General features: G+C 51.3%; 1 protein-coding gene and 1 long non-coding RNA gene across 3 annotated transcripts in view; one reads left to right on the forward strand and one right to left on the reverse strand.

The window, feature by feature from the left end:
- Window positions 1–1,290, reverse strand: part of FAM78B (family with sequence similarity 78 member B) — a 54,141-nt gene extending 52,851 nt beyond the window's left edge. The window contains exon 1 of the mRNA XM_066371383.1: window positions 400–1,290. Within this exon, the coding sequence (XP_066227480.1) occupies window positions 400–662 (263 nt within the window). The 5' untranslated portion in view covers window positions 663–1,290. The remainder of the gene's footprint in view (window positions 1–399) is intronic.
- LOC136395888 (uncharacterized) lies at window positions 393–6,765 on the forward strand. 2 transcript variants are annotated; one of them, XR_010749401.1, is made up of 4 exons: window positions 393–468; window positions 5,208–5,440; window positions 5,974–6,111; window positions 6,417–6,765. It is a non-coding gene; the product is annotated as an uncharacterized lncRNA (long non-coding RNA). The 2 variants fall into 2 exon arrangements; XR_010749400.1 differs by lacking the exon at window positions 5,974–6,111.
- The last annotated feature ends 18,715 nt before the right edge of the window (window positions 6,766–25,480 follow it).

Raw genomic sequence — 25,480 nt, forward strand, 5'->3', positions numbered from 1 at the left:
CTCCACTCCTCTTCTTTCTCCACAGGTCCCCCAAAACTCTTCCCAGAAAGACCCCTAAAGCACAGTCGACGCCCCTAAATTCCCAGGACACTGGCCAATCACCCCCACCTGAGTCTCTCGAACCCTCCTTGTCGCGTTCTCTCCGCCCCACACAGCCTCCTCGCGTTTGCGGGGAGTCAGACGCAAACCACGAGAAAATGCTTCGCGAGGAGCCTCCCTACGCCCGCCCTGTCACTGAAACAAAAGCGCAGGGAGGAGGGAGGTGGATGGGGAGGCGGGAGGAAGGTTTAGAGAGAGGATGGGGAGAGCGGAGAGAAGGAGCTGGGGAAGAGGTCGGGGTGGGAGCAGAGACAGGGCCGAAGGGAGACCCGCTCCAGCCCTGCGCGGCCGGTCGCTTACATGCCCAGGTCGCTGTAGGTGTTGAAGAACTCCATCTGGTTGCACGCTTGGATCCAGCCTACCACCCAGGTCTCGTGGCGGGGGATGGGGGGCATGACCACACGGGCCGAGGCTTTGAAGTAGGGGGTCTTGTAGCGCAGGACGATGGGCGAGCTCTCCTCGATGCGCGTGGGGCACTGGTCGATGGTGGCGCTCACATCGTACACCACGATGTTCTCACGCCGTATCCGCGCCTTGCAGGTGATGCTCTGGATGCAGCCCATCCTGCCGCCCGGCCGGCGCGGCGCGGGGCACGCGGGCCGCGCGGGCAGCCGGGGGCGCCCGTCACGCCGGCATGGCGACGCGCCGCCCGCACCCGGGGCGGCTCAGCTCGTGCCTAGGAACCGGGCGCCGCCGCCGGGCATCCTCCGGGGAAGCCCCCTCCTCTAGCAGCCGCGCCGGGTCCCGGCTGCCCGCCCCCACCCCCGCCCCCGCCACGCCCGCTCCTCTCCCGCAGGGCGCGCGGAGCGTGCGCTCCTAGGAGGGGTTGGGCGCCCCTGCCGGCTCCAGCGCCCGCGCGGAGGGCAGAGAGGGGAGCGGCGCTGCGAGGAGGGGCGCCCACCGCAGGCCGGAGCCCCCCGCCCCTCGCCGGAGAGGCGGCGGCGGCCGCATGGAGCCCGGGCCGTCTGCCGCCGCCGCCGCCGCCGCTGCATGAACCTCTGCACCGCGGCCGCCCCCCGCGAGCAGCGCACCCAGCGGCGGGCGGCCGGGCGGCGGGCGGAGGCGGCGGCGGAGGACATGGCGCTCACCCGGCCCCGCCCGCAGCGGCTGCGCGGACACTCCCCGCCGGGCTGGGGGGCACCAGGGGGCGGTGGCCCGGGCGAAGGGCCGGTGGGCCGGGCAGCCGGGACGTGATCGCGGAGGAAACTGGCTGTACGCCATGAGTTTTGTCCCTCTCCGGCTGCCGTCCGGGTGCGGGGGGGGGGGGTACTATGTAGAGAGTGTGTGTGGGGGGGTGTTTAAAGGGCCGCGGGCACCGGGTGGGGCCGGACACGTGGGCCGGGCCCGGAGGGGCGTGGCTGCGGTGGGCGGTGCCAGGGGGGGTGGGCGAGGGGTATGGGGACCCAGCTGGAGGGGTGCTGGCGTGGGCGAGGGGCGTGGGGTGTGGGGATCTGGCCCAGCCGAGGGTGGGTGGGTCTGATGGGGACTAGTGTGGGAAGAATGAGAGGAGGCGTGGGGACCAGGCCCGCGTGGGCTGGTGATGGGCCAGGGTGGGCCCCAGAGAGGCGCAGCTCTGTGTGGAGTCAGAGTAGGGACCCGCAGTGAACGTTGGGGACAGCGAGGGTTAGTGGTGCTGCTGTGGCTGACATGCGTTATTTATAATGTCGTTTGTCACTTTGGACTTGAGCTCCCACCCCCCCCCCATCCCCCGTACCCCCCTTTGAAGACGCTGAAGTTGGGGCTCAGGTCAAGGTCCCAAAGGCAGAGTGAATGACGCCTTCCCTGGATTTGCTCTGGAAGTTTTCCTCCCGCTTCGGCCTGGAGGGCAGGGTCCCTAACAGCAAGTCACCAGAAGCCCAGCAGGGTTGGTTGGAGCAGGAGCTCAGCTCCTGCTCACTGCCTGCCTTCATCCAGACCTTTTCCTTCTGAGAAAAGGCTCTTCCAACAAAACCTCAGTGGGCTTAGCCAAAGTGCCACGTGGCCAACGAAGCTGCCTCCTAGCTATGGGTGGTGCCTAGCAGGAGCCCCTCGCTGGATTAGCCCCCTTCTCCAGGTCACCCTGTGACTTGCTGAGAACGTGGGAGACTTGAGCGCATTTTGGAACCAGGCTGGACTTAAGTATAACTGTCCTTTACTCCCACCGCTTGTAGTGTGTATGTACCCATCTACCCCGTAGAAAGCCTGGAATGTCAGGGACCCATCATTGTCTCTGCCCATGGTGGCCGACCCTAGTTGTGTGTGAGCAAACGAATCAGGAACAAGAACAGCCTTGCTGTCATTGTCCAGTAGGGAGTGCCACCACAGACATTGGCCACTGCACGCAGGCTGACCCATGTCTGATACTGGGGTTGAATGTGCTAAACAGAAAAGAAAAAAACTATTTAGCAAATGCTCTTCCTGGCATCTTTTTACATTTATATTTTCAAAGCTAATAGCTGCTCTGTGTTTCCTGTGATTATGGGACATTTGTGAGTGCCCAAGTGTGAAATACTCTGACTAACGGGCCGCAGGGGGCTGGCTAAAATTAGTCTGTAGCTAGAACAGATGTGATGAGTAATTTAAAAAATTGGTTGAGATCTAAGCACTCTTCATCCTTGTTTTAACTTTTCTGGCACCTTGATTTACTCCAGTTAACAAAAAAAACAGTTGGGGCCCTTTGATCACATGCTTTTCTCACTTTACTAAGTAGCCACAAATGTCCATCACGGTCCTGCTATTCAGCAAACACTGACTGCCCACAGAGGCCACGCCCAGGGCTATGACTAGGACTCAAAGATGACTGAGAGCTCAGGGGTTGCAGAAGAGAAACCTGTTAACAAGCTGTCCCCATAAACCATGACATGTGCTTCGGCAGTGGCATGTGCCTAGTTCTATGCCCGGATGGGAGACTCCCAGAGAGTCACAGATGGCTATCTTGAAGTGGTGACACTCGGAGTGGGTCCTCAAGATACTGACAGAGGCTCGCCAAGGAGAGAAGAAAGGACGGTGGAGGACAAGAGTTAGGGCAAGTGCAACATGCACGGAGGTGTGAGAGAGAGAAAAGCAGGTCACAGTCAAGGTGTTCCGTGTGGACCACGGCAGTCAGAATCCCAGCTGGTCACTGGTAGGACCATATCCTGATCACCCGGGGAAGCCAGTAGATGCAAGTTGTGCATTTTGAGAAACATCACTCTCAATCAGTTTGGAGGAGAAAGCGAGGTGGTTACAGGCAGGGTGTCAGGATGTTGTGATGACAGGTGCCCAGAGCAAGGGCAGCGCCGTGGGGTTGGAGAGGCCTGGCATGCATGCTAGAGTCATTTAAGAGGGAAAATCGATGGACTTGGTGGCTGACTAGTTGTTGGGGAAGTGTCTGGCTGACTCTGAAATTTTTTTGTATTAATTATTTATTAAATGTTTGGTAGAATTCACTTGTGAAGCTATGTTTATGGTATTGTTTTTGGGTACAGTGTTCTTTTTTAAATTAATTACTTAATTGTTTTGTATTTTTCTGAAGTGAGAAGGGGGGGCAGATAGACAGACTCTTGCATGCACCTGACTGGGATCCACTGGCATGCCCACCAGGGGCCGATGCTCTGTCCATCTGGGGCATTGCTCCATTGCAACTGGAGCCATTCTAGGGCCTGAGGTGGAGGCGGTGAGGCCGTCATCAGCACCTGAGCCGACTTTGCTCCAATGGAGCCTTGGCTACAGGAGGGGAAGAGAGAGACAGAGAGGAAGGAGAGGGGGAAGGTTGAAGAAGCAGATGGGGGCTTCTCCTGTGTGCCTTGACCAGGAATCGAACCTGAGACTTCCACACACTGGGCCAACGCTCTACTGCTGAGCCAACTGGCCAGGGCCTGACTCTGAATTTTTTTGGCTTCAGCGAAGAAATTCGTGCAAACCTGATTGTCAAAATAAGGAGACAGGAGGGTAAGCTGATTGAGGCTGTGTGTTGTCTTATTAAGTTTTGAGGTTCTTGGAGCGTATTTTGGGGACGGGCAGAGTTTGAGTTTCAGAGGTTCCAGGAAATAGACCAAGAGAAAAACATTCAATTGGGGGAATTTAGTTGTCTTTCTTGATTTGAGTTACTTGTCAGGCTGCAATGTTGTGCATGAATAGCAACCTGTGTCTTCCGGTAACACATGCCAAGCCTTCATAAGTGGGGTCAAGCCACCATCGCCTTCCCCAGATTATAGGAAAATTCGATAAAGGAAAATAAATCTTTCATTATTTTAAGACCACATTCTATCCAGTAGAGTGCCAATAAAATGTAACTCATTATTCACAGACTGGAACCCTTGACATTTTCAAAGGGTTCACCCATGACCTTCCCGCGTCTCCAAAATCATGAATGTCACCCATGACATACAATTTCCACTATAAAAAGCAGTAAAGTGTAACTGAAAAGTGTAAGGGATTCTTTAATGGTTCCATAAATATGGGGCCAAGGTCATTTGTAAAGGTACTTAAATAAAATTTGCCATTAAAATAAACTCTTTTCCTTATGACATCTGTACCTTATTAACTCCATAGTCCCCTGACTCTACAAAGAAAAAAACCCAAACAAACATGATGTTAATCCCAGTATGAGAATTACTCCATAGATGTCGTCAAGAAGAGCTAGGCTGTGGCGGGAATGCCAGATGTTGGGCATGGTCCATTCACTGGCTAAGTGGCTGGCCAGCACACTCTGGCCTCCTCTCAGGCCACTCAGATTTGTGTCTCAGCAAATTAACTCCTGGCAGGGATCTCTCAGACTATTCAGTGGATACTGTTTTCATCCTGGAATATTCAGTCTACAAATGCCAGTGGGCCACTTACCTGTAGCTCAAATGAAAGTCCTCCTAAGTGTGACGATGTCTCTGTGCTGCTCTCATAAGCTTGTCTCTTTTGGCAAGGTGCATCCCCTGTGCTTCTTAGTGTCTTGCACCTGCCCCTCTGTTAGCACCTGCCATGCTGTCCCACGGCTGTTGGTTCACACCTGTCCTCCTCAGTTGGCAGTTCACTCCCCATGGGACTGTGTCATCAGGTCCTGTTGCCCAGCTGGGCACCTAGGAGCTGCTCAATGAATGTTTGAACAACTCTATTTTTTCTTCAAATCTGATGCAATAATATTTCCCATCCCTTAGCTCTGAGCTCGGTCTCCTCACCGACAGTGAGCGAGCCTCTGCGTTTGCTCCAGTTCCCTCAGCACGGCACCTCCTTGCCCTCTCCTGCTCCCCAACGTGCCACCTGGAGGTCTTAAGGTTAAGAGATGCCCTTTGTCTTGGAGCCTTCTGCACCATCTCGAGGGTTATCTGTCCTGGGCTCCGAGGAATGGAAACACACTTCAAGGACAAGATCTCGATGACAATCATTCCTTGTGAGTAACTTCATTCGAGTTTATTCCCGGGGCTCAGCACAAATGCTCCTTTGTCCTTCATGCTTTTGATGGCTCCATGCATAACAGAGCCCCTCAGTTCCCCGAGCCAGGGCCCTGGGGCATGGTCGGGAAGCTGGTCCCTCACCTCCCTGACAGGCTGCTCGCTCAGCCTCCCGTGACCCTGCGCTGGGTCTTTCCAGAAGCAGGGCCATCTCTGACTTTATTTTTCCTGTTAATCGACTCAGGACTCAACTTTGTCAACTGAGCTTTTCAGAAACTCTGGGTCACAAGGGTCTATTTTCCAGTTGACCTTGGCACGGGTTGTTGGATGCCGGAAGCCAGGCTACCAACTGCTGTTGAGGAATTGCCCCATGCAGCTTGTTCAACATGGAGATGGGTTTCTAGTCTCAAGACAGGCTAGAGGCTCAATGAATCTTTGAGGCCCAAGAGCATAGGACTAAAGAAACAATTCATTTTGGTTGTGAACTTTCCCTGTTACCACTTCAAGTCAGAGTGAACCATTTCCCTTCCAGGCCAGGCCCATAAACTCAACAGGAGGGGACTGTGGCAATGGACTCCAGCCCAAGACGTGGTGGCCGCTTCCAGGAGCCAGGTTTTCCCGAGCTTTTCCCACCAGCCTCCCATTACCGTAGGCTGCCGACTCCGAAGAAGTATGCTCTAGTTCCTCAGCTGTCTTCATGAAGGTCACCTGCCCCGTCCCTGACACACTGAGTCCTTGCCAAGGTCACCTGTGCCATCCCTGAGACATTGAGTCCTTACTTCCATTCTTATCTGTAGGATCTGATGCTCTTTTAATTCACAGTTCTGCAAATCCTGATTTTCCAAGCTCCTGTCCCCCACAGTGATTGATGTTCCTAAGGGTCTCTCCTTCCTACTGGACTCCCTCAGGCTACTTACCCAGGCTCTGGATTTTAACTATTGTTTTCTGTCCTGGCTTTCATGTTTGCCCCTCCAGCCCCACCTCTGTCCTGAACTCAAGGCCAGCTGTCCCACTGCCCACTAGATGTTTCCATCTGGATGAGTCGCCATCCTCTTCGTCTCAATGACTGGATGCCTCCTTCCTTCAAGCTGGTGTGTCCTCTCGGCCAACCTGTTTCTGGCTGGAGACTCCTCCACCCTCGCCACTGCCATCCAACACATCAAGGTGGAGTGCTGGCCTCCAAAGTGAGCTCCCCTGGGGTGGAGAACAAAAAACAGAATTCCCCCTTTCCATTCTTCCTGTTAATATTTATGTCTTTATGTACGTCTTATCAAGGAATAGATCAGCACCGTGGTAGCAACATATATAATTTATAAATAAACGAACAAGCAGACCTACAAGGCAATCATGGGAATCTTGGCACTGCGATTCCTTCTGGCTGGACTCCTTGTCTCAGATCTTCCTTATCCGGGCTGCTGAGAATGATCTTTCTAAAACACACTTCTCATTGTTCACAGGCGGGTCTAGACCCATTCATTCATTCATTCATTCATGCGCGGAGCAGCTGCCCCCTGGAGACAGAGGAGAGGGAGATGCTGCCCTTGCCTTTCCAGAGTCCAGGAGAAGGGGCTCCTTGTCATCTCGTGCGTGCTCTGTGCGAGGAAGACGACTTCGTCATCTGGCCCCTCCCTACGCTGCTGCTGCAAACCTAGGTCATCCTGCTCCCGTTTAACTGTAGTTGAGATGCTTAGCACGGCCTGGTTTTGAACCCTGTGTGCTTTTCATGTTCACATCCTACAAACATGTAAGCTTCACGAGGGCAGACTCTTTGTCTTTTTTCTTTTAATATGTTTATTAATTTTAGAGAGAGAGGACAGGAAAGAGAGCCAGAAACATCCATCTGTTTCTGCGCTTGCCCTGACCGAGGACTGAACTGGTGACCTCTGTGTAACTGGACGATTCTCTGACCAACCCAGCAACCCGGTCAGGGCAGCCCTTTGCCTTCTTGTTCATTCGCATCCATTTCGTTCATAAAGCAAGGCGTTTCTTTTTAATGGCAAACGCAAAGTGCCGTCCCCAGAAGGGAGTGGGCACTCAGTCACCCCGTCAGTTACGGAAGGCGTGACTGTCTTCCATGCCGGCTCACTCTTTGGGGCTCTGCTGAATGTCCCTTCCTCAGCAATGCTGCTGACCTCCCAGACCCAGCTGGGGACTCGCCGAGCCCCCGTACCTCCTCCTCACAGTTCTTGTCATTTTAGTAATTAATCAATCAATCATTTCTGGGATTATGGTGATCTGCCTTCCTTGCTAGGTTATAAGTCCCATAAGCGTAGGAGTGAGGCTAAGCTTTTCCACTGCTGTTTCTCCAGCCATCAAAACCATGCCCCGTTCACAGGGGTCATTCACAAAATACTTGTGGAACGAGTTGGGGATCTCGTCATGGTGCCTGGAGCAGTCCCTCAGTCCTTCTAGAGCTGTGGGCCTGTCTCACCCTGGGCGGGAGAGAGAGGTCCTCAAACTCCGCCGTGGTGACTGTCCCGTTCCGGCTGCTTGTCCGCAGACTCCCTTCATGCTGCCTACCTTCTCTCGGCTCCTGGGCCCTCCACTCTGCCCCTGCTGGGACATGCCATCACTCCACAGGAGGCTGTGACACGGAGGCCAGGCCTTCCTGCCACCGTGTGTCCTCATGAATCAGACGCATTTCTCTCAGCGCCGGCTTGGGGATCTGCACGTGAGGGCCAGGCCCCATGTCTCCAGGGACTATTGCATGGGGAGCGTGAGTACATGCTGTGTTCATTTCCCCGATCCCACATGGGCATCAGTCCAGGCTTAGCCAACACCACACCAGGGCAGACATCTTCGTGAGCATTGATCACAGGACTAAGTGCTCATTTCTATTACTGCTGGACATTGTTGTTTATGAATGGAAAGCAAGTCCAAATCACATTATCGTGACGAAAGTGAACAGGACAGGAAGAAATCGGTCCAACAGGGAAGGAGAAAACCCAAGGATCCCTTTAGAGGGGGTATTGTGTTTCCTGGAATGGAGACTCATTTTGCCTGTACTGCTCAGTAAGCATCACATACAGTGGGAGCATTCATGTTCTCACCTCCCGAGGCCAACAGGGCAACACCCACCTGTCCTGTCCCAACAGAAGACAAGCAGGGAGGCAGGTCACCCCTTGCCATTCGGTTTCACAGCCCCCACGGGGCTGGGTGCCGAAGGGCTGGGCTATGTCTCTAAAGTGTTGGAAGCACAAGCGATCCTAGCTTAAAATAGACCCATCCGCAGCTTGGGCCCCGGTGATTTTCTGGGAAAGTTATGTCTCCGAGGAGGCACCGTGCCTTTGAGTTCACAAAGGATCGGAGGTGATAGCAACTCCCCGGCCTTGGGCAGGTCACAGGAAGCATTTGTGCCTTGGTTTCCCCGTTTGTAACGCCCACAGTTCATCTTCGTGGCTGTCCCCAGGTTTATCCTTGTTTTTGTTTTGGGAAACACCTTGATCATCTGCTTGGACAGAGGATTCGCCCCAGTGAGAGGGCACCTGAAGACAGCGCTTGCAGAGGACTCGCATGAGCATATGGAGGCCAATTATACATTTAGGGAGTGGAGAAGAGGCCGGTGGAGATAAACCCTGACTTAAAGTTGGAGTAGAGAACAATGGAAGAGGAAATAGGGTTGGTTGCTGGAGCCCAGGTCCGTTAAAGGAATTTGGAGCACGTTGGCACAACCATGGAGTATTAAACCACAATAATTTCTCCCGGGTGATAGCCCTGTTTGTCCTGTTGCATTAGCTCCTTTCTATGGCGTACAACCGGCTTTGTTAACATGTGGTAATGCTATTTCACATTCCTATTTTGTGGTCCTTTTATTGGGACGCCGAGGTCTGCCTATAGTGTTGGGATAGTGCGGGCGTCACGAAATGAGTTGGACGTGTTTCCTTTTGGGGGTTCGTTGTCCATGGCGGCCGGAAAAATGAGCACAAATGAAGTGGCTTCCAATTACTCAAATTTACGAGCTTGCAGTTCTGGAGGTCAAAAGTCCAAAATGAATCTTATCGGGCTAACAAGTGTTGGCCAGGCTGACTTATTCCTGGAGGCTCTCAGCAGCCGGGGGAGGAGAAATCGGCTTCCTACCATTTCTGGCTTCCACAGCTGCCTGCAGTCCTTGGCTTGCAGCCCCTCCTTCCACGTTCAAGCCAGTGGCGTGGTTCTTCCAATCCCTCTCATTCCCATGCTCCTGCCTCCCTCTTTCACCAAGAAGGGCTCCTGTGATTGCACTGGGATAATGCAGGACTATCTCCCCATTGCAAGAACTGTAGTTTAGTCACTCCTACAAAGTCCCTTTGGCCACGTAAGGGGACACATGACATTTGTTTCTTCTCTCTCAGGGACCTCTGTCCTTTCCTGCCTGTTGTCCAATGTCTGAAACCTGCTGTTTCATATATGCTGCTTAGTGTTTTTTTTAATGCTGTTTTCAAGAGAGAAACATTAACCATTGTTACTCCATCTTGGTTGGAAGTGGGTAGAGACATAAAGTAACTTAAGAGGAAATGGCTTAGAGATTTGGCTTTTAGAGAAGCTTGAAACCCAAAGGAATGGCGCCGTGGTCCTGACCACCTCGTGTGGGGGAACCTGGACATGGCAGCGAGCAAGAGGCTGGTCTCAGTGTATGATCCGCTCTACCTGGCCTCAGAGCAAAAACCCATTCACACTCGACCTCCTGAAAGCTCTACTGGAGCAAGTCACAGAAGCCTCTCCCCCCATTGGCACTGGGTGCCATGGCAGTGACCTCACCTTTAGTTTAGAAGCCACTGCCCCATCTGCGGGAAGTTGCCGACATCAGCAGGCAGGGCTGGGTCTGGCCCCTGGTCACAGTGAATTTGCCTGGCTTCCTTGAAGATGATGCCTGCCTGTGTTTCCAGGGAAACAAGCCTGAGCCCCATGGGGCCTCCTAACCTCTCAGCACCAAAACCCAGGACTGAGCTCCGAAGCCATCCTCCCAGGGCCTCCCTTCTGCTCCTTGGGCTCAAGATGAAACTCCTTGGCACAATTACGATAAATGACTCTCTCCTCACGGTAAGTCAGACCTCTGCTGGGATGAAAAATGAGCCAGGCAGCTCCCTGTGCTGCAGGGGAACTGGTGTCCTGGATGGGTGAGCATCCCTGAGGATGCCCCCCCCCCAACCCAGGATAAGACAGATGGAAACAGAGTGATCTGCAGGTTAAGCCTCTCTCTCAGGCCTAGAATCTTTACTTCAAAGACTCTGGGCTCCATGACCTAAAAGATCTTCTTAATCTCCTTGGAACTTGGCACCATTTTCCTTCTGGTTTCTTTTTATTCAGGAGGAGTTCATGGACACCAACAATGCTCAGGAGGAGGAGAAGAAGCCAGGGTGGCCCGGCCAAGGGAAGCTCTCGCCTTCCTGGGCAAACTGTGGTCAAGGCAAACTGAGATCGCTGCCGTAAGGACGCTTGATTGTCCCAGTGACGCAAACGCCAGGCATCCTGTGTGCACTGGGCATAGAGGGCCTTGCTGACTGCAGGGTGTGAACCTGTGTGTGTCCAACACATCCTCCTGAAGCACCTGCCATGCCCACCCCAGGTTAGGACACCCAGTAGGTGCACAGTAAACACTCACTGAATAAACAGCAGCAGAGAGAGAGAGGCCCGTAGCTGCCATGGGCTTGGAGACAGACACATTTACTGAGCCTCCCGCCGGGAAAGTGAGACATCAGCCGTGTGCCACAAAACCAAAAATGAGACCTCCCCCACCACAGGGAGTGCTGCAGTCTGCGGAAGGGACCACAGTGCAAAGTAAAAAATTGTGATGTCCACAAAATGGTGATTCACAAACCCCCGGAGGACCAGGTCACTTAATTCTAGCTTGTTTTTTTAAACAGTAGCTCTCCGAAACTAATATATGTCTGTTTTTGTTTCTTTTATTTTCTAATCAGATGTCCTAAAACCCTTCCATGTTTGGGGCATTTTCTTCACTATAAGTGTCCCCTCCCTAAGAGGAAAGCCAGACCCTGACATTCCAAGCCTTCCTAAGCAGCTGGGTGTGGCCACAGGTCCAGGTTCTGTCGGACATGTTTCTGGGAGACTTGCATTAGGACATCGGCAGAGTCGGAAGCAGGAGCTGTACCCGCTTTCCGATGAGGGAGGCCACAGGGCACTTTGGCTGTTGGCATTGGGCAGCGAAGGCAGAGTTTTGGGCTCCCAGGGTTATAAACTGCGAGCTGTCACCCCCCTGCAGAGGGGTCCCTGCAGAAGCCATTTACAAAGTAGTCCAAACCTTGTCCCTGGTTATGTCCCCTCCCAGCCTGGCCTTCTGGAGGTTTTCTGAGTTAACCCCATATTTTTAAATAAATTACTTTTCTTTCTGCTTAAGGGGGACCAAGGGGATTCTTTTATGTGTAACTGAGAATCTGACCAAGAACATAACAAGAAAACCTCATCACTGTGGTCGGTAAGGGCCGATGCTTCCCGTGCGTGTGCCTGCTGATGGAAGCCTCATGGTCTGTGGGCTCAGGCACGACTTCCTGGGTCAGTATGAGCAAGCCGGTCCCAAACCACCTTTGAAAGAGTGAGCACAGAGCTCACTTCTGGAAGCTTGCTGGCAACGTCTGCTCTCTGAAGGAATGCTCTTCCACCTGTAGCATCCGTTTTGGCTACTAGCATCGCCCGGATGCACAAGCCAGGGGTGTGCAGTTATCCCAGGCTCATGCTCTCTCTCAACGCCCAGGGACCCACGTTTAGCATCTGACCTTGTTGCCGTTTCTTACAGTATTGCCCCCTCTCCACCTGCACTGCTGCTTCCCCTGGCTCAGACTTTCATCTGCTGTCCGTGCCCTCAAATTTAACCAGCCCTCCATCCTTCTAGGGTAAAAACTCTCCAGGGGTTCCCTGTTCCTCGTCAACCAATGCCCAAGCTACCTTTGATCTGTTGGAAGCTCACTTTCTGCAACTCCCTCCTCTCCTGTGTCTAGCCACCCACCCACCTCCAAACACCAGGTTCTCATCGCTGCATCTTAAGCACACACTTCTCTCTCTTCTTTGAAATGTCCTTTGTCACATTATGCATTTGGCATACTCCTACTCATCCTGCCAGGTTTTGTGAGAATGCCACCAACCCTGGGAAATGGTTTCTGCCATTTCTAGCAAAGTGTAGCGCTTCTTATCCTGGGCTCCCAGAGTGCCTTTGTCCATCCTCCTGACAGAGCACTTTGTCATTATTGACTCCCACGTGTATCTTCCCACCAGACTCGAGGAGTGAGGGGTGCCGCGGGAATCCTCTTCATCTCTGCGTCTTCAGGATCAAGGACAGTGCCCGGCACCCAGTAGATGCTGGTCCTATGCTTGTGAAATTAACTAGTTTTTTAATAATAAAGAGCAATGGCAGGAAAGACCCTTGGAACGAACCTAAAACATTGGCTGCCTGCATTCCCAAACAGAGGCTGTCGTTAAAATGGTAAGATTGCCATCACTGTGTCCACAGCCGTCCCTCTTCAGGGTCGCCACCCATAGACCCCAAGGGGCAGCATAAAAACACCCCCCCCCAAGATGAAACGAAGGACCCACTGAGGTACAAACACCTAGGGATTTGGAGTGGTGATTACTGCAAAGCTAAGAGTTAGGGAGTAATTAGTAGCTAACAGTTGGCATTTAACAAAATGGTTTTCCTTTTTTCTACCCAAGCAATGATTTTAAGTTAAAGATGCTCAAAAATGGCTTGAAATGGGGGAGGGGGGATATCATCCCAGACACCACATGTATTTAAAAGGCAGTGCTACCTGTGGGCGTCCGCCATTGCTGTCACTCACCACAGTGGGAACAGAGGACATCGACTGAGTACCCGGTATGGGAGGCAGTCACTCTCCCAGAAACCTCTTCATGCAAAAACAAATCAAGTTTACAAAGCAGGTGAATTTTGAGGGAGACAGCTGATCTTTCAAAATCCAAAAAGACCCCTTGGGTCCACAAGACGGTCTTCTTCCACAAGGCTCCTTGAAATAGGGAGTTCATGGGCAGAACTTTAAATATCCTGAGTTGATAAGGAATCGATGATAAACAAATCCTCTCAGAAACCAATCTATTGCCCCACGGGGGTCTGGCGACCTTCAGAACCGGGGCTCCCGCCTTTGTCTTGCTGCGGCCCTGGGTCAGCCACCGCTGCTCGGGGAATGCCGTGTAAAGGGGAATGCATGCACAGATGGGGCAGGGACTGGGCTTGGATCTGGCTTTGGGACCTGCTGCTGGCTCAGCCTTGGTCTTCTCACCTGGAATGGGGACTGATTGTCTTGGAGGCCAGGAGGGAAAAAAGAAAAGAAGTGTGAAATGGCCCATGACACAGGGGGCTGGTCCCTCCTGTGTTAGCTTCCTGAGGCTGCTGTAACCATAGGGACCACAGTGGAAAGGGGCTTCAGCAACAGCAATTCATTGTCTCATGGTTCCAGAGGCCACTAGTCCGAGACCCAGGGGTTGGTGGGTGGGGCTGGTTCTGCCCCCCTCCTGGCTTCCCTGGTTTGACACGGTCGTTGGTGTGCCTTGACTTCCACTGCATGACCCCACTTCTCAGCCTCCATCTCCTTCAGGCCATCTTTCTGTCTGCAGGCTGAGTACTAACCCATCTTAACCAACTATGTCTGCAGTGACCCTGCCTCCCAATAAGCTTCCATTCTGAGGTTCTATAGGTGAGAACTTCAAAACATGAATTTTGAGGCCACAGAATTCCACCGGTAACAATTCATTATTGGTCTGACCTTATGTCACTGAAATGGCAGGCAAGTTGTGTTTTTTTGTTTTTGTATTTTTCCGAAGTGAGAAGCAGGGAGGCAGAGAGACAGACACCTGTATGAGCCCAACTAGGATCCACCTGGCATGCCCACCAGGGGGTGATGCTCTGCCCATCTGGGAACAAGCTGCAACGGGAGCCATTCTGTTGCCTGAGGCAGAGGCCATGGAGCCATCCTCAGTGCCTGGGCCAACTTTTCTCCAGTGGAGCCTTGGCTGTGGGAGGGAAGAGAGACAGAGAGAAAGGAAAGGGAGAAGGGTGGAGAAGCAGATGGGTGCCTCTCCTGTGTGCCCTGGCCAGGAATCAAACCTGGGACTTCCATACACTGGGCCGATGCTCTACCACTGAGCAAACCGGCCAGGGCCATTTTTGTTTGTTTGTTTGTTATCTCATTAAGTATTTTGCTCTTCTTGGCTAATGTGTGGCCAAGGGGAAGGTGGTTGTATAAACATAAGAGCAAATCACCGAGAGATGATCAGGGAGGGACAGAGACATCAAGATGGAAGGGACCCGAGCAGGGAGCAGGCTGGGCAGCAGCTCCAGAAACAGTCTCTTCCTGCTTCTTTGGTCTCTTCCCTCATTGGAAAGGGTGTGGCCTTCCGAGTTTCAGTCACATGCACACTGCCACCCTGAGGAGTACGAGGGAGGTCTGGCAATTGGTTCTCGCCGTGAGTCACTTTCTATGGGAAGAAGATTTCTCACACCCAGAAGAACCGTCCTTCTGTCACACAGAGGCAATTCTCTGCTTCTACAGTTCTGCCAAACCAGACACAGGAACGAGGAGGGAGGCATCGGTCATTTCCCCCCAAGTGTGCTTTCCAATGAACTCCCCAAAAAGCCAGTGACGCCTCGTTGTCCCCTAGCTTGGATGGATGGCTGGAGGCGGGGTCCGAGGTGGGAAGAAATGACTTGAGGAGTCTTCGAGTCTGGGACAGGTTTGTTCTGTACTGTGATCCCCACACAGGGATCCCTGGACGTTGGGGTAGATTGCAGAAACGACTACAATTGGTTCTACCTCCTGTATCCAAGCATTTGGTAGTACCTTCCCATGAGGACATGTGGTCCAGCCATGTGCCTTGATTTGGCCAAAGGGAGCAGCTGGAAAGTACTTGTCCTTCTGCTGCTCTTGAAACCTCTGCCACTGCCACCAAAGTATCAAGCTTGGGCCACCTGCTTGCTGGAGGAGATGACACCGCATGGAGTGGGGATAAGCCTCCCCAGCTGAGTCGTCTTAGACTACCTTGCCACCAGCCAACTCCGCCGATCATGGGTCTCTGTGCGCCCAGGCTAGCCCCGGGCTGCGGGAACCGCTCTGCTGCGGAGGGCGGACTCTCCAAAGTGTGAGCTAAAATAGCGTTTCCCCTTTATTCTTTTTCCTTTTTTTGTTGTTGCCGATGTAAGCCACTTGCTTCTGAGGTGGTTTGGGAGGTAGCAAAGGCTCACTGACACGAATACTTCCTTCAGGGTTCTTCTGGAGTCTAGCAACACTGGTGAGATGTCTTGTGTTCGCGTTTTAGGGACAGTTGTCTGTCTAGCCAGGTGGCCTTGGGCAGTTGGGGCCAGAAGCTGGGATCTATTACCAATCTTTCCCTGTGTTGTTGGGGAGCACAGGCTTTGGGGTCGAGCTGACCTCCCTTCCCATCACGACACTGTGCCCGTGAGGAATAACCAGTGAACCCTGGGATGCCCAGAGACTCACTGTCGGCCACGTGGAAGGAGAGAGAGGTCTGGAAGGGGTCAAGACCTGATCCACTTATTTATTTTTTTTTAAAAAGTTTGCTCCACTTAGAAACAGTTCCCCTGGTGATTGCTTATGAACCCTCTTACTTGGTCCTCTGGTGAAGCAGCTCGTGCGTGGGCCTGTCTGTGTCCTGGCATTTTGATGGAAGGGGTTTATCTTCTGCACCCTGGACGCCAGGGGCAATGCGCTAAAAATGGGGGAGGACAGACTCTCGTCCCTTAAGGGTTCCGGCAGCTCTGCAGCAAATTGGGCCACTGAGCTGGTCCAGGCTCTGTCAGCTCCTTCCCTGATGGGCTTCCCTCCCTCTCGGGTGTGTGTGCGGGGGTGGGGGGGGGGGACAGAGAGAATGTGCTTCAACGTCCCGATTCTCACACGGAAATGGGTTCCTCTACCCTGGCCGTCTCACAGGGTTGGTTGTTCTGAATGTAGTAAGATAAAATAAGACCGTAACTAGGACTGTGCCTGGAGGGAAAGACAAAAATGAGTCGTGACATTTAAAAACATCATTAATTAACCCATGGTTTTCAGTCAACCTCGCTGTGCCCTCCTGTGAGAGACTGTGTAACTCAGCGGTCCAAAGCCTCAGGCATTGCAGTGTGGCGTCTCTTAGGTTGTGTGATCTGGGGTCAGTTACGTCCTCTTTCCAGCCTCGATTTCTGTCACTGGGAAATGAGATGTGAACTTGACCTGCTTCGTGCAGTTGCTGGGAGGGTTGAGTGACTTACAGGTAAGGTACGTAGCCTCGTGTCTGGCACATGGGAGCTGGTGACTTGAGTGCTTCTCCTCGCCCCGCCACATCAATGGTGGAGCTTCCAGCTCTCACCAAGTATATTCGTACAGAGAGGACCCTCCTATCTCTGCCCACGACCCACCAGAAGCCAAAGACGTTTGCCAAAAGGGGAAGCGTTTGTGCGACCAAAGAGAACAAGCCGTCAAAGGACCCCGATTTCAATTCTGATATGTTGGCCAACTGGCCAGGTGATCTTGGCCAGACTCAGTTCGAGGTCGTTTTAGCATTTTTACAAAATCCAGATGAAGAAGCTGGGGCCTGACTCATACCCCCAGGACGATAGAGATGCTCCTGTCTCTCCCATCTCTGACACCAACCAGCCAATAGCCAACTACGCATTTCAGTAAAAGATGTTCTATTTCGGGCCATAGTCAAATCCCTTATAAGGCTGTTTACATGAATTTCTCCCACTTTTTTTTTTTAACCTGCATTTACTTCTGAACGAAAGCATGGCCATCTCTCCTTGGCTTCTGTCCCTATTGTACCTGCTTTGGCTCAAATGGCCTCTTCACTGATACAAACCAATGGCAGTCTTTGGATCTTCCTCTTTTTGAAACTATTGGCCAGCGACCTTCACGTGTGGGAAATACACTTGCAAGTTGGAGTCCGGACGGAGCCATTCTTGATGCCCAAAATCAAAACTGCCCCATGGAGGACTCTGTTTCTGCCACAAGCCTCCCCTTATGCAGATACAAAATGTGAATTATTGGCTCTGGCTGGTTGGCTCAGCAGTAGAGAGTTGGCCCAGCATGTGGATGTCCCAGGTTTGATTCCCGGCCAGGACACACAGGAGAAGCGCCCATCTGCTTCTCCATCCTTTCCCCTCTCCTTTCTCTCTGTCTCTTTCTTCCCCTCCCGCAGCCAAGGCTCCATTGGAGCAAAGTTGGCCCAGGCGCTGAGGATGGCTCTGTGGCCTCTGCCTTAGGCGCTAGAATGGCTCTGGTTGCAATGGAGCAATACCCCAGATGGGCAGAACATCGCCCCCTGGTGGGCATGCTAGGTGGATCCCGGTTGGGCGCATGTGGGAGTCACATCTGCCGCCCCCCACTTCTTAGTTCAGAAAAAAAAAGTGAATTATTCACCTAATCAAGGAAACGAGGCCTCCTTACCAATCTTACTGCGATATATCAGACACTCAGAGTGAAGTCTGATGACAGGGAAATGATGAGGGCAGAAAGCAATCTGCATCTTTGTTCTGATGTGGAAGGGAAGGTGAGGTTCCGGGAAGGGGGCACTGGCTACCACCGGGGCCCTGTGGGTCCTGGTACGTTTCCAGAGTACCCATCTAATCATCCCACCCTTGTCCAATCAAAATGCATTTGTCCTGGCCAAGCAGAATGTTAAGGGCGGCCATTTACATGACAACATACATTGCACAGGTGCGGTGTCAGATACACAGGCAGGTGGATGCAGCAGGCATTCTTCTTGGTCAGGGGAATGTTTCCCCAGGCCCCTGAAAGCTACCCCACCCCTAACCCCACTCCCAACTTCCAGAGTCAACGGCATTTTCACAGGAGAGCGTCTGGTGAGGCTGCTGCCCTGAGCTGAGTCAGATCATCACTGTGGGGAAAGTTGATCGCTCTCCGAGGCTGTCAGGATGATTAACTAGGCAGCCGTGTGGCGGAAGACACAGCGTCCTGGGAACAGGGAGCTGGCCCGGTCTGCTCTTGGGACTTTGGGCGAGGCTCTTTCACTCTCTGAGCCTGGACATTGCCACCAGGCACGGGAGGGGCTGGCTTGGATGATTTCTAAGGTTATTTCTAGTTCAAGTCATTGGAAAAAAAAAAAACCCCAAAAAATCTCCTCTCTCTGGATGGTGCAGCTCTCCTGATTTCTTTAACCTGTTTCTGCCTCTCCTGATCTTCCTGCGGCATTCCATGGTGATGACTTCTTATCTCTCTGCCTCTTCTCTTACTTTCTGGCTGGTCGGCTCAGAGATAACCCCAGGAAATATGTATCTCCCGAGCCAACCCTCTTCTCCTGCTCAGATAGTGTATCTCTAGGCTCTATTCCTAGAGTGGCAATTACAGGACGTGCCTAGAATAGTCTCTCTGACCAAGCGAGCCTCTCCGGGCTGCACATGGGTCCTTTCCCAAGATGGTTCTCTGATGTGTGTACAGAACACCGGCCGGGTGACCAGACAGTTCAGCTAGGGGACCGGCCCACATGTGGAGTAGACTATGGTCTTCCTGTGCTCTGACCATTGCTTTCTTTAAAATATTTTTAAACTCTGAGGTTGACAAAACTCTCCCTGCTCTCCCCCCCCCCCCCCCCCGGCTTCTGTTCTTCAAGCCCAAGGTCGAGGGCTGGGATCAGGAAGCCACGATGACTCACCTGTTCACCATGTCGACAGGAATTATGTCCTCTTTCTTGCGGTTCAACTAGCACTCACATAGTGAGTTGTTGTTTTAAAAGACTCACAAATGGAAACACTATAAAATTTCAGAACATTAAGGAGGAAGAGAATATCCTGCAATTTTCCCAATAGGGTTAACAGCTAGAATACAGGACACCCAGTCAGATTTGAAGCTCATATAAACAATAGATAATTTTTAAAAAATGGCAGCATGTTCCAAGTATTTCCTTGTTTGTCTGCAGTGCAGGTTTCAGTGGGTTGCCTGTATTTTCACTTACTAAACGTGGCCGTCCCATCTTACATCTCAGAGTAAAGCGAGGTCACCCAACGGATGGTAAAAGGCAGACTGAGTGATGTTCTCAACATCCCGAGATATAATTTTTGATCTAGAGTTCTATACCTACCCCAATCATCAACGAAGTATTAAAATATTTTAAGACCAAAAAAAACCAAACAACCTTTTAGTTTAGTTTTTCTTTTTTTAAAAGACATTAAACCATTTTTAAGACATTCAAGGACTTAGGGGGGGAAATAAAAAGGCTTCTCAGGGAGTTGTCCAGCATGTGTTCCAAAAAAATAAGAAACTAAACTAAAAGAGGAAGATGTGAAGTGTGACTCAGGTTCAAAAGGCAGTGGTGGGGAGGGGGGGGCAGGTGAAGAGGTTCCTAAAATAGCAGGTGTTCAGCAGACCAATCCAACAGGTGAGTTCCTCTGACTGCAAGTTAGAGAAAATCCAACTCCAACCGCTTAAACAGTAACCAGAGGTCAGGCTGTCTCTCAGACTTAGTGGTTTCCTAGGTCCACAAAGACCCTGGCTTTTACCATCTTCCTGCACGGTCACCTCTGCTATTGGCTTCTGCTGAAAGCTGCCTTCCCTCCTGGTGCTAAGGTGGCTGCCAGAAGCCACCCGAACCTGTGCTCCCTTGTTCAGACCTAACAGGAGAGACCGACTTCTCCTTTCCAAGCACGTACCTCCTCACAGCTCCTCACCCCAGACTGGCCCAGAAGGGCTGCCCATTCCAGAAGCGGGAGAACAAGGGCCCGGGGAGGGAGGTCTCCTGGGAGAAAAGGAGACTTTGTAGAATACCTGACGCAGTGGAGGATTTCACAATAGTGAAGAGTGTTAGAACTAGGTGGGGGTGGAAAGGACAGAAACATGTCTAAGGGAGAAATGATACTCCCAGAACTACTTGGCTCCTCCATGAATAACAGAGTCACAAACGTGGAGATTCTACCATTAGCTTTCAAATTTTAGAATGTGCTGATAGAGAAAGCACAGAAGATCTCATTGTAAGTCCAGAACCAAATGTAAATGTTATCAACCTCAAGGTTGGAATGCTGAAGGAGGTAGACAGAAGAGCCAAAGTCAAGGCCAGGAGCAGCAGTGTTCTTGGCCCAGGGGATGTTGAGAGAGACAAATTTCAAGGGCAACCAAAAAACTGGGAAACTAAATATGTGTTGTAACTCTATGGGGAAGTTGGAGGTTTAAGAGAGAGACAGGTGGGAGGTGATGAAGGGAGCTAGCTCTTACAGTGGGAAGCTGGATGTCTAAAGCGGACACATTCAGAGATGGCACTAAACTCACTATAGAATTGCGATAGAATGACAGTTTGTCTCTATCACTACAGAATAAACACATTACAGAGTTGGAGCGTAGACTTTTGGGAGGGGGTCAGGTTAAGGAGGGAGGAGGGAAGGGCAAAATATTGTTTTCATTTTTAGTCCTTTGAGAAAAATTTTAACTTTGAACGTCATGCATGCATTACTTTGATATTTTTAAAAAATGGTTTCCACACTGGAAAAAACGTAGTTTTCTACTCCTAAAAGTCATGCATGCTCATTATGAGAAATATGAAAACGATGGTAAATTTTCCAGTATTGAAAGGCAACTCATAAAATATTGGTGTATTTTTCTTCTAGTCTTTTTTTTTTTTATGGATTATGTTCCTACACCTTTGCAACAATGTGAACTAAGGATACATTTTGATGAATTCAAACTTGTGAATGCAAACTGATTGTTTTCGATGCCACAGATACTTTGTATCATTTTAAAGTCTCCCTTGGGAGTGAAAACAAGACCAAAACAAACACCGTGCTAAACTCTTTCTGCGAAGAGACCTTTGGCATTCAACCGGAACAGTAAAGGTAGCCTGTTCCTCAGGGAGACTAGACCCAGCAGCAAACAAATGCCAAGTTCACACGGATATTAATCAGGCAGCAAGAGCTATTAATTGCCAAATTAAATGGCATATTGGTTTCATATCTGAGAACAATGACATAGATTCCTTATTCAGACCTGCCTTCCTCACTGGTCTCCCCCTCCCCTCCAACTTCTGCTCAATGCCCACGCCATTGTGATCTGGTTGGATGTCCAAAAATGCCCCTGCCTTGGTGCTTTGGCCATACTGTCCCCTTTGCTTGGAATGTCCTTTTCAAGCTCGATAGCCTGAAACATGCTACAAATCCGTCAGCTCTCAGCTCAAAAGCTCTCTCTCCTGGGATACCAAGTCCTTCATGGGTATCTACTTGCTTCCTTCCTTGTGTCAACACTAGATTACGTCCATACCCTGACTAGTGACACCCCCCCCCCCCCCAGTGTGAGGTTCGGAGTATGTGAAGGGGGGTCAGACTGTCTGAGCTTGTATCTGGCCATGTGTGGGCAAGTCACTTAACCACAGTGAGCCTCAGTTTACTCATATGTAAAATGGCATTTGTAATAATACCAACCCCAAGGAAGGCCCTCGGCACGGTGCCTGGACTACAGTTGGTGCTCAGAAACATCAACTGTCATTTGTGGTGACCTCTACCACTGAAGGGAGAGCCTGTGGCTTTTCACTGTCACATCCCCTGTGCCCCTGTGGAACTTGACACTGGGTTGACTAAACGTACCTGCAAGCGAAACCCTTCAAGGCTGAGTTCAGCTGCCTTAGTTTTTCTTTTATATAATTATCCTTTTTTTAGCGACTGCAGTTCCAAGAATGAGCCACGAAGTCGTGTGAAAAGCTAACCAGCATTAATTCAATGAGCCTGTACTTCTCTTCCTAAACAAAGAGCCGCGTTCCTGAATACAGTTCCTATATTAGCAGCCCCGAGAAAGAGCCGTCTAAGAGAGCTGAGCCGTCTCCCGGAGGTGCGGGACCCTGCCTTTTTCCTCTATAGGTTTCTCAAAGGCAGATGGATGCGGGTACTCCTATTGAGACTGCAGACTACAAGGGATAATGCCTTTCAAGGGGAGATGAAGAATTCTTAACCACAATGCAAGTGAGAGGATCATTAAGGCACTTTTTTAAAAAAATTCTCTTATGAAATGCAGCTATTCAGGTTTTCTACCTAATTGCTTTTCTTCCTTCCCTCTCTGTAGAATGATTGTTTCTAGGCTTGGGAAGCGTTCTTTCAAAGTCCAGGTGGATTGGATGCCCGTGCAGTTGTGTAGGGCTGATTCGTGCATGACCCCCGGCACCGTGAATCCTGAGGGTGATTCTGTTCTGACTAGCTGGCTCCCCCTGTCTGGGTCTGACCCCGTGACCAAGGCTCCCTATGCTCCAGCTCCACCGCCAGCAGGATGAGAGGATCCCCTAACTCTGCCTGCAAGAGAGTTGGGTCCTGTGGCATTTTTCAAGTCTGACTCCAAGCCAGTCCTGCTCGGGTAGTTACTGGGGAGAATACTATTTGTCCTGCTTATCGGCAAAGGCTGCGGGAAGACTCCGGTGAGCCATTTTATCAAGTACAGAGTGAGCTACAAACACAAGGGTTTTATTATTATTAAAGACACATCTCCTCTTCCACTGGAATGCTCAGATAAAGGAATGCTGGGTGTTATAAAGAGCTGGAGGGGGGTGGGGTGGTGGAGAGAAGCACTCAGAAAACGTAATTATCAAATTCACGCAAAGGCCACAACAGAGAGTGATCACTCGCTTCATTAATAGTAGGGGCCCTGTTATGGGGCATCAACCTGCTTTACCTATTGGCCCATTTCTGCCTATGGATATCTACCAACCCCATGAGATCTCACTGCCAAGTGATTGAGTGATCAGCCCAGGCTCTGCTAACTGTGGGGCTGAGCTTTATGCCAGAAGCGTTAGGCACCCTTGGCGTTTCTCCCTTAATTTCCTCCCGTGTAACTGTGGGTCATAAAATGGCTTCGAATATATCTGCTGAGCACGGGAGCAAGTTTTGCCACTTGCAAAGGCGCCCGAGTCGGTCTGGGCATTGCACGTCATGAAACAGACTTGGGGGAGCACTTGGCGAGATGGATTGCTGACTGGCTTCCATGCCCGGGCCCTCTGGCTTCCTTTCCGCAGCTGCTCCCTGGTGCTTGGGTCTCATCTGTTCTCATTAAGCGCACGCACAGCATCCACAGTGGCAAAGTGGCCCTATTCAACCTCACTCTAGACAGATGGAGAGGATGATATCTGCCCATCTAGTCCTCCCAGCATCCATTTATCCTTCTTGGTGATAGCACCTGATGTTGGGGAGGGGGGCTATCCCTCCCCCCACTCCTTCTCTGCCTATTCCAATGGCTCTCAGGTCCCTTAGCTCCAGGGCAGGCCTTGCACAGTGAGCATCCCAGTGATCGGTTCAGGGAGGGGCACATGACACCACACTGGGCCAATGAAAGGAAGCTCTGGGACTTTAGTAGGAATGCCTGGGAAAGAGAAGCTCTCTTGTTCCTCTGGGGATTTCAGATGAGTGCAACATTCATCCTAGAGTGTCTGGTTTCTTTGTCACCAATCAAGGAGAGCCCAGCCGAAAATGAAGCCCACACAGAAGAAAGGAGAGAGCCAGAGGTGGAGAGAGACCGACCCCTGCTGGCATTGTTAGACTATGTGGATTCAGTCATACCTGAAGACTAGCCTCATCCTGTATTTTTCTATGACATGAGCCAGTCTGAATATATATATATATATATGAATATATATATATATATATATATTTTTTTTTTTTTTTTTGTAGCCTGTAACCTAGCGTCCTGACCCGAATGATGATGCCACACACAATAGCTTTCTGCCTTGGCGTGTCCCACGGGTATGTAGCCGTAAGAAAAATTAGAATGAGGAAGAAAGAAGTCGGTCTGCACATAATAAAATTCCAAATTTTAGAAATGTATACACATAAATAGAAAAAGTAGTGCTTGAGTTTATTGGTCATTTCCCCCTCTGGTGTTAGAGAGGTCTGGCGGGAATAATGCTGTGACATCTCACCGGTGGGAGAATGTGCTGTGTACTGGGCACGCCTTGTAGTTCACGCCTTCATTCAGTGACCGGGTGCCTGCCTGCGCTAGGTGATAGGATGTGTCAGGTGAACAAGACAGCTGTGTCTTTTTTCCTGAATGGAGAGGATGCTCTAACAGATTTTAGTGAATTAAGGCCCCTGGACCCACAAAAGACAAAGGAAGTCAGCAGATTTTGACAACGAAGCCTCTTGCTGATGTGCAGAAGCACCTGGCGGTAGGTCCCAGGATGTCCAAGGTGTGTCGACGACACTCTCATCACAGGAGCATTTTACTTTGATGTTCATCTTTGCCTACGATGACCCTCAGATCTTTTTGTTCTCAGCCTTGAAAAGTTTCCTTACAAAGGAAATTGAGGCCACTCGACAAATAAGAAGGTCATCAACACTGAAAAATGCCACCCATTAATTCCATTACTCTAAAACGACCGGGTTCTCTTTTTGGGGGGGGGGGTTGTGTTGCTGTTGAGATGGTTGTAGACTCAAGGCCCCCTTTCTTCAGTGAGCTGTAAACACACTCCTGTGGCTGAGTGCATTTTTATTTTCCTGAGTCTCTGTTGATGGTATCAGGGGCCAGAGTTATAGTTTTCTGGTTCCCAAAGAGAAAAAGCAAAGCTAAAAAGATGATGGTGCTTGTCTGAGTTGTCACAGTTACAGGTTGAGACAGACGCGGACTCACTCTGATCCTGTCGTCCCCGCCGTTCCCATCCCACACCTGGCCGATGTGCCCCAGGCTGTCTCCCCCACACCCCCACTTCCCAGCCCTGGCTGAGGCCCCGATCCATGTAACTCGGGCTTTGTGATTACCTCCTAGTGGCCCGGTCACTGCCACGTCCACGGCCTGCTCCACGGAACGTGGCTGCCAGAGGAGTCCTGCCGCTGCCTGGCAGTGTGCATGCTCCTCCCTGGACCATAAACCTCCACTGGTTCCTGCTGCCAGCCAAGCAAAGTCGAGGTGAAATCTGGGTCTACCACCCATGTTCTTTCCATGACACACTCTCCGCTCCCAGACCCGTTGCTCCAGCCCAACCCTTCCCCAACCGTGCCTCTGTTCCTGGCATTCCTCATCCTGAAATGTTCCCATTGCTGTATCACCCCTTCCCTGCAACATTTTCGCTGCCTGGATTCCCACCTGTCCTCAGAGGCCTCCAGAAAAAGCCTCCTCTTCCATGAAGCTCTCTGAGAT

This window comes from Saccopteryx leptura, chromosome 2 (assembly GCF_036850995.1).
Source record: "Saccopteryx leptura isolate mSacLep1 chromosome 2, mSacLep1_pri_phased_curated, whole genome shotgun sequence".
Taxonomy (NCBI): domain Eukaryota; kingdom Metazoa; phylum Chordata; class Mammalia; order Chiroptera; family Emballonuridae; genus Saccopteryx; species Saccopteryx leptura.